Source organism: Lampris incognitus, chromosome 8, assembly GCF_029633865.1.
Source record: "Lampris incognitus isolate fLamInc1 chromosome 8, fLamInc1.hap2, whole genome shotgun sequence".
Classification (NCBI taxonomy): Eukaryota; Metazoa; Chordata; class Actinopteri; order Lampriformes; family Lampridae; genus Lampris; species Lampris incognitus.
The window spans coordinates 35680915-35692944 of NC_079218.1; the positions used below are offsets into that span (position 1 = coordinate 35680915).

General features: G+C 42.6%; 1 protein-coding gene across 2 annotated transcripts in view; it reads right to left on the reverse strand.

The window, feature by feature from the left end:
- Positions 1-375: 375 nt before the first annotated feature.
- Positions 376-12030, reverse strand: part of gabra1 (gamma-aminobutyric acid type A receptor subunit alpha1) — a 31688-nt gene continuing 20033 nt past the window's right edge. The window contains exons 8-9 of one of the 2 annotated variants that reach the window (XM_056284604.1): positions 3104-3306; positions 376-696 (exon numbers count right to left, since the gene is read on the reverse strand). In XM_056284604.1, the coding sequence (XP_056140579.1) occupies positions 376-696; positions 3104-3306 (524 nt within the window). The remainder of the gene's footprint in view (positions 697-3103; positions 3307-12030) is intronic. The other variant, XM_056284605.1, reaches the window with a different exon arrangement.

The window sequence follows — 12030 nt, forward strand, 5'->3', positions numbered from 1 at the left end:
AGAAAACGAATAAACAATCTCCTAAAAGTTTTGGGCTATGTGCAGTTGTAGCATAGCATTGTCTTGGGTAGATATATTTATATAGAGCTTATTTTTCTTGGCAGCAATATCCCCAACCACATCAACACCCCATCAAAAGTCACTGTCATCTAGACTCTTATCACTCCATAACATTTCTCACCGTTTTTTTGTGTTTTATTTTCTATCAAAAACCTTTAGATCTTAGGTGAACACAGAAGCAATGCAGCAACTGGGACTTGAAACCAGCATGGACACCAGTTTTGTCTGAAAATAAACACTTTTTGGGGGGGGGGTAAATAAATAAATAGATAGATATGCAAATATGTGTTTGGGTTGAAAGGGAGGGGATGTGGATTAGTGGGGGTTGACCCCCTGCAATTTGGGCTTTTTATTCAAGTAGGTCGCCCAGTAGACCAGGTTAAAGGTCCCAAAGAGCAGAGGGAAGGCTATTCTGGCAATCCTGTCTATCTTGCTCACACTGTTGAAGGTCTTCTTGGCCTCTGGAGGCTTGGGTTTGGGCTCCTCCTTGGGCTCAGTTGGGGGTGGAGGGGCGCTTTTGGCAATGGTGGCCAATCCAGGGTCCCTGGCAATGTTGGGGGCGAAGGCTGTAGCAGTGGCGGCCGGGTAGGCTGTGGTGTTGTTCTTCTTCAGGAGGGATTCCTTCTTTTTCTTCTGCTGTTTTTATTAATAGCATTGGCATTTTTTTTTCACATGATTGGGAAAAAAGTAACAAGAATAAAGAGTTGAGATTTTGGGTTGAAGCAAAGCTAAGACTGTGACACACTGTGGTGTAACAGCGAAAATGTCATGTTGAATTAAAAGTTGCATTCTGTATCTTTGTGTTTTCTGAGGATGTGATGGACGAATTCACTTTCTCACACGTTTACCCATAAACTCCCTCCCCTTTGCTTATGCAGTGACCACAAAAGCCATACAGGTATCATTTCAGTCATTCTATTATCATTTACATGCTTTTCATCAATGATATAAAGCACCTGTACTGTGACTTGTTAAGCCTTTAAGTGAGCCAAATTTCAATTTGATTATAGCTAAAAATGCATTCTCATGTAACATTATAATTAAAGCAATGTCTTCTGCACTCTGTTCTGGAACAATTCATGTAAATATATTTTGGTTTTTTTTGTTGAAAGGAAACAATTAGCTAGCTTCTTACTTGCACCACAGGAGGAAGTTAAATTGAGCTTTAGTTAAAGTTCAGTCAGGATGACCATATTTTGCATGAATAGGCCTGTAATTATATCTCTTATTTTATCCGTTCTTATTTTAGCCATTCTCATCTCTCACACATGCTCACTCATATTTTCTGTTGCTGTCATGGTCTGGGGCTGTTAATTGAGCTATCAGCTGTTCACATCACCTGTTCTCATCTGCCTGTAGCACAACAACACACCTGCATGGTTAGCCAATCATCTTGCTGCATATATTTCTCTTGCCGCCTTTAGTGCATTCATGCTGCTGTCATGCGCGCCCCTCCACCTGCCCATCCCCTCCTAGTCCTCTCAGATTTACCAGTTTCATCTCTTGACCATCCTTATCAGTCTCAGCAGAAGTCATCAGCCACCACCACCACCAGTGTCTGGACTCCATGGGGGATTTATCATGCTGCTGCTTAGGGCTGATACCCCTCCATTAAAATCTCCCTGTTCAGTCTAAGCACCAAAGACTTTCTCAACATTTCTTAATTTACGCTAAATCATTTCTTATAATAAATAATTATCTTTAATTAATTCACTATGTCACACCTGATTGAAATTAATGTTTCATTTTATTTCAATAATATTATTTCACAATTATTATTGTGGTTCTCTCAATGGTTCGATTTCTTGGAGAAGATGAGTTTACTGAGATGGGAACAAATTTATAAAGAAAAGGTATTTCCATTTTATTTTAATTTGTTTTTTGTTTTTTTGTTTTAACAACAGCAGAGCAAGATTAGAATAAAGATATTGATATTGAGATCATAATCCCGTATCAATGAAATTATTTTTCATCATTTAAGTCAAGTCAAGTCAATTTTATTTGTATAGCCCAATATCACAAATTACAAATTTGCCTCAGTGGGCTTAACAGCAACACAACTTTGCATGTATTAAAAACTGAGTTTAACTTGGCTTATTTTTGACTGATTCTCAATAATGGTGGGAAGATTTAGGCCAGAACTGATTATTTTAGAGGATACAAAACAGACATCTGTCTGTATCAGCTGTCTGGTGTGAAAGCTCATAGCAAGATTTATCGGTATGAAGCAATTATGTCGTCACATGGGAATCATACAGAATGCAACTTTAAGCAGATGTCTTTAACTTTTCCTTAGCGTAAAGTGAAAACCACCCCTGGGATTAGAAGCAGGATAAGAAATTGTTTCCTATCAACTATCACGGTGCAAAAAAACGACACGCTGAAAACTGTTTTTAACAGTAACTTTGAAACATTGAAAAAAAAAATGCCAAAAAGTAAAATATCCACTCTGCAACTGTGAAAGAAAATTGCCTATTGCATTAGTAAATTCAGTGGCGTACAATTTGATGTCAATGTCTGTTTAACATATTTTTTTAAAGAACAGCTGGAGACTACAAAGGAGCAGTTCAGAGAGGAGATGTACTCCAGAGAAGTGGAGAGGAAAGCTCAAGAGGAACACTAAACTATTAATGTTCTTGTCATGTCTCATGAATCTCATTTTCTGTGAGATGAGCCGGTGACAACAAAATGAACATCCCTTGCCAGGACCGGCTCCCTCGACCAGGAAGTGCTAACTGTCCTTGTGTATGTGCCTCGAGAAGTTAAACAGATAAATAAATAAATAGCTACCAAGCTGGAGTATCATTAAGCGGAGTACCGCTGATAATCCAACACTGCAGTGTGTGCAACTTAAAATGTGGCAAAGTTTTTGTTTTTTAATATTTCACCTGATTTATCATATTTGAGGGAATAGAATGCTGATTACTGTTGTAATCACATTTACTCGGTGTCTTATTGTGAGTATTTTCATTAATATGAGTGATAGCAAGGATACATCATATAGGCCAAAACACAATACACATACTAATAAGGGTCCAAATACCTTCTCTGGCACCACACTTTTTCCGTCCCACGCGTAGCCCCTCTTAGTGAAGTAATTGACTGTGGCAAACTCAATAAGGGCAGAGAAGACAAAGGCATAGCAGACGGCAATGAACCAATCCATGGCTGTGGCGTATGCCACTTTAGGGAGAGAGTTCCTGGCACTGATACTGAGTGTGGTCATGGTGAGGACAGTGGTCACTCCTATGCAGAGAAAAACAAAAAGAGAGCATTATAGCAAACGTTTATTACAGATTTCAAGACTATGACAGATTTTGGATTATTAGGATTTTTTTTTTAAATTATTTTGATTTTGAGATACTTTATTGATCCCTGTGGGGAAATTACGCTCTGCATTTAACCCATCCTAGGTGTGTAGCTAGGAACAGTGGGCAGCCGCCATGCAGTGCCCAGGGACCAACTCCTGTTCGTCTTGCCATGCCTTGGTTAGGGACACAGACGCAAGTATTAACCCTAACATGCATGTTTTATTGATGGTGGGGGAAACCAGAGCACCCGGAGAAAACCCACCGCACACATGGGGAGAACATGCAAACGCCACACAGAGGATGACCCCCAAGGATTTTTTGATGACCCCAAGGTTGGACAACCCCGGGGTTTCAAACCCAGGACCTTCTTGCTGTGAGGTGACAGCACTAACCACTGCAACACCGTGCCGCCATTTCTGCAATTACACATTATGCAATTACGGACCACACAGACTTGCTATATCATCAGACTTGCTATATCATCGGATTAATTATGAATATTGACTATGAGGCACAAAGGAATGAGTGTTTTGGTCAAAGTTATTTGCTATTTGCATTAAAAATAGACTTGATTTTGTTGTGTGCTTACTGAGGTTTGTTCTGGTAAAACTCAAGGGTAAACCACAGTTTGGTAAAGTTGGCCAAAGAAAGGGTTGTTGCACTATGGCACAGGTCCTTTTAACAGTAAGTAAAATGTAACGGTACATGTGAAATGGTGCCAGGTCAATTTGTCATGGGCTGCATTTGTTTAAATGGGCTAAGCATGAGCTATCATAATGTTAGCATGTAGGGACATTAAAGTTTGATTAGCCACCTCTGACTGCCAACATCCGGCAATGTTTCCCAGATTCACCAACTCTATCTACTCCATATGGGCTGAGTGATTATGGCCTTTAGAGCAGGGATCCCAACCTTTTTTTGCACAGTAGACCAGTTCAATATTGACAATATTGTTGCAGCCCGGTGTCAGTAACACATTCTCACAGATGACACAGGAAGTTTAAAGTGACTTCCTAGTAAGATGTTGTCTCTTTTTTCCCTAAATGTGACATGGCATGCTGCTCCTTTTCATAAAACGGTCTAGAATCAGCTGATTTATAATCCTAGATTGTGATTAAAATAGAGTTTGAAAGGTAGAGATTTCTACAGTGCTTACATTTTGGTACGCTACTGGCACGTTAATAGAAGAAAAAAAATAACCAAAATTTATACAGACGTTTGATCCAGATATCAATACTTAAAGTAACTGAGAAAGAAAAAGTTACATGGGGCTGAAGGAAAGAAAATCCATACCATAGGCCATTTGCTGGCATTATATAGTATCATACTGCACCATTGTCAGTGTATTGGTGGCCCGAGGAGGAATCAAATCCCTGACACAGGGATCTTAAACTGTTAAAAATACATTTCAGTTTCATCTCTACTCCTTCATAATTCATCATAATGTCAGCTTTCAATGCTTTAATGTCATTTCAGAGTTCATTTGGAGGTGGCCCCTGTGCAGCTGAAGTTAGACAAACCCGTAGCAGCACACTGCTCCACCAATCCTATTCTGTTATAACAGCAGTATATTTACTATTGGAAATCAAAACATGGCCATAAGTCTTACTTGGATTCTAGCTAATCAATATCAGGGTAGAAGCAAGTGTTCATAATATTTTGTACACTTGGAATAGGAGCTGTAGCTGATATAAGCTTTGTGGCACGTCGGCTTCTCATTAGTTAAAGCAGAGGTTAGGAGCTGTATGAAGACAGACAGGAACTGGGTCAGAGCATATCCAACGGTGCATTGCTCATCCTCGCAAGCTGCTGCAGATGTTTACACACCAAACACCAACACTGAACCCGGTGGCAAACACCCACCAACTTTTGTCGTGGCTACAACAACAGTCCCAACAACTGGCTTGTTCCTTAAATTTAAATGAGATACTAAGGACAGTCCTAAATATTTGCTACATACAGAGAAGGATGTGCATGCATACACACATCCAGTATGCACTGTACTTATCTCAGAAAGTGGAATCAGTTCATCTGGACACAATGTTTATTGGGAAAAATGTTTCATCACTCATCTAAGTGACCTCTTCAGTCTCAACTGACTGCAGGTACCCCCCCCCCCAACCTTATAAACAATACAGTGGCATAACAACCGAAACCAACGACTGGTTTCATATGCAAATTGTTGTAACCATTAACTAGAGTTTCAATGGCCATGTGTACTATTGTAACAGTGTAATGACCACGGATGTGTAGACTCGCTAGGCTAACGGGTCAGACACTTTAGTTGACTGGTTAATGCAGTCGTCCATGGTGCGGGGAAACCAGGTTCGATTCCTGGCTGCCCTCTGAATTCGTGCTACATTGGTGGCAGCGGTGGGATGCATATGCACTCAGAGGCATGAGGGAGCTGGTAGGCTGAAGCGCGAGGATGCACTTTCCGAAGGAAGGGGACAGGCGGGAATCGAACCTGGGTTCTCCACACCATGGGTGACTGCGCTAACCAGTCAACTACAGAAGATTGGGGAATCGTTGCAATCACAGCATTGTAAGATGGCAACAGCTATACTGTTAGCCCCCTGGGTTCAGGGATGGCTGTGGACTGCTTTAGGCATGTTTTAGATACATGGATAACGTTGTTTCAAAACAGTGCTTATTTATGGGTTAGGGTTGGGTCTTTTTATGTATATGGGCAATGGACTTTGTGCATAACTGCAGTCCACTGACTTCCGGTTTCTACTGCAGCGGTCATACCAGTTTCCTGTTTGTTGGTGTGTGCTACTGACAATGGCATATTCTTCGTGATGCCTGCAAGATTTACCATGGATAAACGTCAATGACTTGCACAGAATTGTCGACAAACTTTCACCCGCACCTACCAGCAAACAGGCGAAAAGTTTCAAGTTGTACATAAGTTACGTCCACAATTCTGTCCGTCCATCCGTTCATACACTCATCCTCATAATTGTGGACATAACTTGATATGTACAACTTGAAACTTTTCACCCGTTTGCTGGTAGGTGCTGGTGAAACTTTGTCGACAATTCTGTGCAAGTCGTTGACGTTTATTCATGGTAAATCTTGCAGGCATCAACAAGAATATGCCATTGTCAACAGCACACGCCAACAAACAGGAAACTGGTATGACCGCTGCAGTAGAACCCGGAAGTCAGTGGACTGCAGTTATGCACAGAGCCAATTTGGCAGCAGCGGTGTTAGGCTTTGGCTAAACAAAGTGTACCTCCCAAAAGTATCGTCAGTTGATCAAGGAAGGCATGGAGATGGGACTGTGTTGTTCAATTTTTGGATTAAAACCTCTTTATTTTGAATAAAATAAAACATAACCGTCTCACCTGTTTTATGCTAACATAACGATGGTGACCATGCTGCTTTAGTGGACCAAGTGCCCTATGTAGACACAGCAGCATCGACTGCTTTCTCTACTAAGGTAATGTGAGGAATAAAGCTGTTCCAGATAAGATCAGTCCAGGGCATGTGTCCGTGTTTTTGTGTGTGTGTGTGTGTGGGGGGGGGCGTTGGGTGGTCATTGGGTGCTCCCTAAGTACTTCCAGACCCTTTGTTACAGTATGATGAAGACCTTCTTCAACCCAGTTCTCAGTGTTTGATGATCACACAAATTCTGTTTAATTCATTTTATAGTAGGGAGGAAAAAAGGCGTTTTTACCCCTTTTTTCTTTTTTTTCCACCCACATTTTGAAATCCTCTTACTGAATTTTTCCCTCAGACTTCAGAAAACAAAAGAAACAAAAAAAACCTTTCGGGAATGGTCTTTTTGGAAATGAATCCTTTATGTTCAGTAGCTTCCTGACATCGACTTTGTTCTCCTGATCTTTCCCTTATTACAGACAAAAACAAAACCCTTTGATCCACAGGAAATAAAAACAAAAAACAAAACAAAAAATAATAATCCAAACATTGAATTGAAAAAAAAAAGAAAAACAAAAGAAAAACAAAAACCGTTTTTATCCTAAAATGGGAATACGAGCCTGGTAAGTCTTCAAATTCCGAAAGCAACTAGCAGGGGAACGATTATGCCTGTCCCCAAAACTGTTATCGTTCGCCATCGAAAATAATGAATTCTCAGTCTTCTTTCTCTGTCCCGGTGACGTGTCATGTGATGAATCATGGTCTTTTCATCCTCCCACTCTTTTTCCCCCCACATGCTTTGGCAGTGTTGAGGCGCTGCTGCTACACCAGGCATAATAGATGATTGTAATGCACTCGTTATTCAAAGCCCAATAAAAAGCCTTAAAAAGCCACCTCGGATGGGTGTACTGGACCCGCAATTGAGGTGCACGGCACGTGTGGTGATAAAATTTGGGGGGCTATAATTAAGCAAGCATTTTATATGCTTCAGAACGGGTTTACGGATAAGTAGGTCAGATTTGTTGTTCGTTCCGCCGTTATTTCTCATGTGTGTGGGCAACTCTGAGCCTATTTCTGCACGCACTTGTATGGGTTGAACTATAATGGCGGTGGGTTATTTCCCATTTTCGAAAGTAACGGTGTATACCAATGAGGGATTAGCTCTGCAGCTCCACCCCGACTTCGCTTAAGAGCGGTGCCATTCTTCCATGTAGCAAGAGGTGGGAGATGAGAGTCTCTATGCCATTTCATCAGATTAGCGCGATGCGGAGCCATGGTCGCCACTTGGACTCCACCATATCCCCCCAAACCCCCGCCCCCCCCGAAGGAGCTCGACAAGAGACGGAGCCCGGGAGAGAGAACGCTTCTCCACCACAGCTTCCATGCCAAGAAGAACTGTGCAGAGAGTAAATATGGAAGGGGTGTGGCTGGGGTGGGGTGGAGGAAGATGAATAGGCAGTAATTCAAAATGTTGGTGGCAGCAGAGAGGAACGACGAAACAGACAAAGCAATGTGTGGGAAGGAGACTTACGAGTACATCTGGGGAGACAGGTAGGAGGGGGGGGGGTTGACAGCTGTGTGTGGGGAAAAAGCCATGTGATGTCAGTCTGGGTGTTTCTTAGTTTGTTTATCAACTTAGCGGTGTTTGTGTGTATAGTGGGGGTGGGGGAGGGGTAGTTGAAGACAAGACATCGGGGTATTCACGCAGGTATTCAAATATGTATTCTTCTGGTCGAAACCTGGAATCTTGTTCCTTTTTTTTTTCTTCTTTCCTTGCGGCAAAGACAAGCTCAGTTGTCATGGAAACTACTCTTCCTCCTCCTCCAATTTCTTAATTCCACTGAAATAAACAGTTTCAGTGTTAAAAGTGACTAAGAACTTCACTTGGGGGTCACAAAGGTGGTTTGTGTGCGTGATTTTGAGCCGGGGAGTGTTTTCTGTTTACAGACACGTGTGTGTGTGTGTGTGTGTGTGTGTGTGTGTGTGTGTGTGTGTGCGCGCGTGTGTCCCCTGACCCAATGGAGAAACCCTCTTCTCTATTGTATCGGTTATGTGATGGTCCTATTTAGGAACCATTTAGAAGACAAGCAAGTTGATTTATTAGGACATACGTCTAGATCTGGTTCTAAATGACTCCATCTGACATGTTGAGCTAATAGACCCGGGAGAGTTAGTTTGAAGCCTGTTAATGAACAAATCCACTGATCTGGAAAGTTCTAAGTAGATTAATTGTGGTGTAACTCAATTCTTGGGAGCCTCTTCCACTCGATTTAGCTCTGTGTGCACACGCGCTGACGTTTGATTTATACGATACATATCTTTTAACAAGGTTTTTCCTTCTGTTGTACGACTCACACGCACACACACACACTTCCACATTCCCACAGAGACGCAAGGGAGACGTAAGATGAAAAATGTCAAGATGTAGAGGATGTTGGCTCAGGCAAGCAAATTGGGGGAAAACAACATTGAATATTTTCCGTGATGGATGACAAAACGAGGTGGACCAAAGCGAGGCAGGAACGCCAACACTACCGCCTCAGGCAAGGCAAGCTTCGCAGTTCGAATACAAAAGCCATCCACGTCAAAGAAACAAAAAAATAATATGAATCTGTAGGTTGCATCTTAGCAGGATCCTCAGTGAAGTTAATTAAGTATTAAAAAAAAAAAAAAAAAAGATCTCCAGCAGCACTGTTAGAAACATCAGACTAAAAGACTGGGCCTTCAAAACCTGATGTCTGAGCACCAATCACACCACAAAATAACACTGCACACATAGCAGCAGCAAAACCTTAAGGTTTTCAAAGAGGCTACGCCAACATATGTCAGTGTACATGTGGACAGACTGCATGCATATCTTAATTTGACTGGCAGGTATGGTTTCACTGGATAGGACCCGTTATAGGAGGATAGCACACATGCACTGTGTTGTCATCGCATCAGCCATCATCACATAACGGGTCTTGACTGGTGATTGGCATTTGCCGTGTATGGGTCTTCACTGGTGGTGGGTTAGTTGCAATGACTGCAACCAACCCACCACCCCTCACCATCCCCCACCATACCCCATATTGTATCAAACAAATATATAATTACAAATATCCATCCATTTTCCGAACCGCTTATCCTGCTCTCAAGTTGTGGTATCCCAGCAGTCATTGGGCGGCAGGCAGGGAGACACCCTGGACAGGCCGCCAGACTATCATACAGGGCCACACACACACACACACACACACACACACACACACACACACACACACACACACACACACACACACACATTAATTGCTAGCGATAATTTAGTATGGCTGATACACTTGAGCTACATGTCTTTGGACTGTGGGAGGAAACCGGAGCCCCCGCAGGAAACCCACACAGACACGGGGAGAACATGCAAACTTCACACAGGACGACCCGGGACGACCCCCAAGGTTGGACTACCTCGGGGCTCAAGCCCAGGACCTTCTTGCTGTGAGGCGACCGCGCTAACCACTGCGCCAACGTGCCGCCCCATATACAAATGTATATATATATATATATATATTTGTGTGTGTGTGTGTGTGTGTGTATATGTGTGTGTGTGTGTGTGTGTATATATGTGTGTGTGTGTGTGTATATATGTGTGTGTGTGTGTGTGTGTGTGTGTGTATATATATGTGTATATATATATATAGTTAAAACAAAATTATAATGGGAAGAAAGATTTCAAGATTGAAAACATAAATGACAAAAACAGATTCAAAGCAAACCCACAATCATACACAATAATCTGTTACCGAGAATATTCAAATGCGTCAACCACCATAACATCGTCTCATAGTAAACAGGCTTGGACATTCATAGTGATGGCGCAACACTGCTGTTATGTTTTAGACGGTGGGTTTTTAAAAAGGCACGACCGCCGAGCGACTTGTAAACTGCATGTCAAAACCTGGCAGGGACAGCTACCGTCCCCACGAGTACCGCTCTCCTTGTTGACTGTCCATCAACATATTCGCTGTGCTGTTTCACCCTTTAGGCTAATGATTTATTCATGCCTTTACCAATAACTAAAGCCTCATCTGGTCCTGGTTCCTCTCAGCCAGAGGCAGACAATGAACTATATTTCCCTCAATTTCACTGCTTTCCACAGGTTTGTATATGAAAGGAGAAATGGTTTGAACTTGTGAACAGTGGGCGCTTGATATGACTATGCTAACAACATCTACACACCTGAGAGATCTGTACCCTCTCACTGGCGCACACACACACACACACACACATACACACACCTATCCCTGGCAGCAATATTGTCAGCTGTGAATAACAAAATCATGACATATGTGATACAATATACAGCAGATTAAAATACGTTTTCTCACACACACACATGCAAAAATGCGCGCGCGCGCACACACACACACACAGGGCATGAGCAGATGCATTAAACAGCACCTAGGGAGAGTCAATAAATTCCCAGCCAATCATTTGTTCAGGGGAGATGAAGGAGAGCTTATCGTTTGAGCACCCTAGTCTCCGATAGCACGGGGGGAGACAAGTCGAGACGGACCGTGGAGATATGAGGCAGCACCGTACCAACGCCATCAGCGGCAGTTTCCTTTGTTTACCCATGTGTTTCCCAAATAAATACATTGCAAACAGTTTTCTACTACACAACTCTGGCTGTACACTAATCAGCATCTTTCATCAGCGCATTGATGAATGAGTGAAATCCACTGACTACTGTGATTTTCAACTGCATATTCACCCACACGGCAAGCCCGGGTAAAGGATTTTGCACCTAGACTGTGCCTTCAGATATAAAAATAATAACCGTTATTTTTAATTTTCCCTTTTTCTCTCGAATTGTACTTTGCCAATTACCCCAGTCCCCCCCGTTACATGTGGTGTCGACAGCCGCTTATTTTCACCTGACAGTGAGGAGTTTCGCCAGGGGGACGTAGCGCGTGGGAGGATCATGCTATTCCCCCCAGTTCCCCCTCCCCGAACAGGTGCCCTGATCGACCAGAGGAGGCGCTAGTGCAGCGACCAGGACACATACCCGCATCTGGCTTCCCACCTGCAGACATGGCCAATTGTGTCTGTAGGGACGCCTGACCAAGGCGGAGGTAACACAGGGATTCAAACTGACGATCCCCGTGTTGGTAGGCAACAGAATAGACCGCTATGCTACCCGGACGCCCCTTTTTTTATTTATTTTTTTAAATCATATCTTTGTTTACGTTAATGTAATCTCTACTGCAGATTGGGCCCATGTGGGTATTAATGTTTGGCT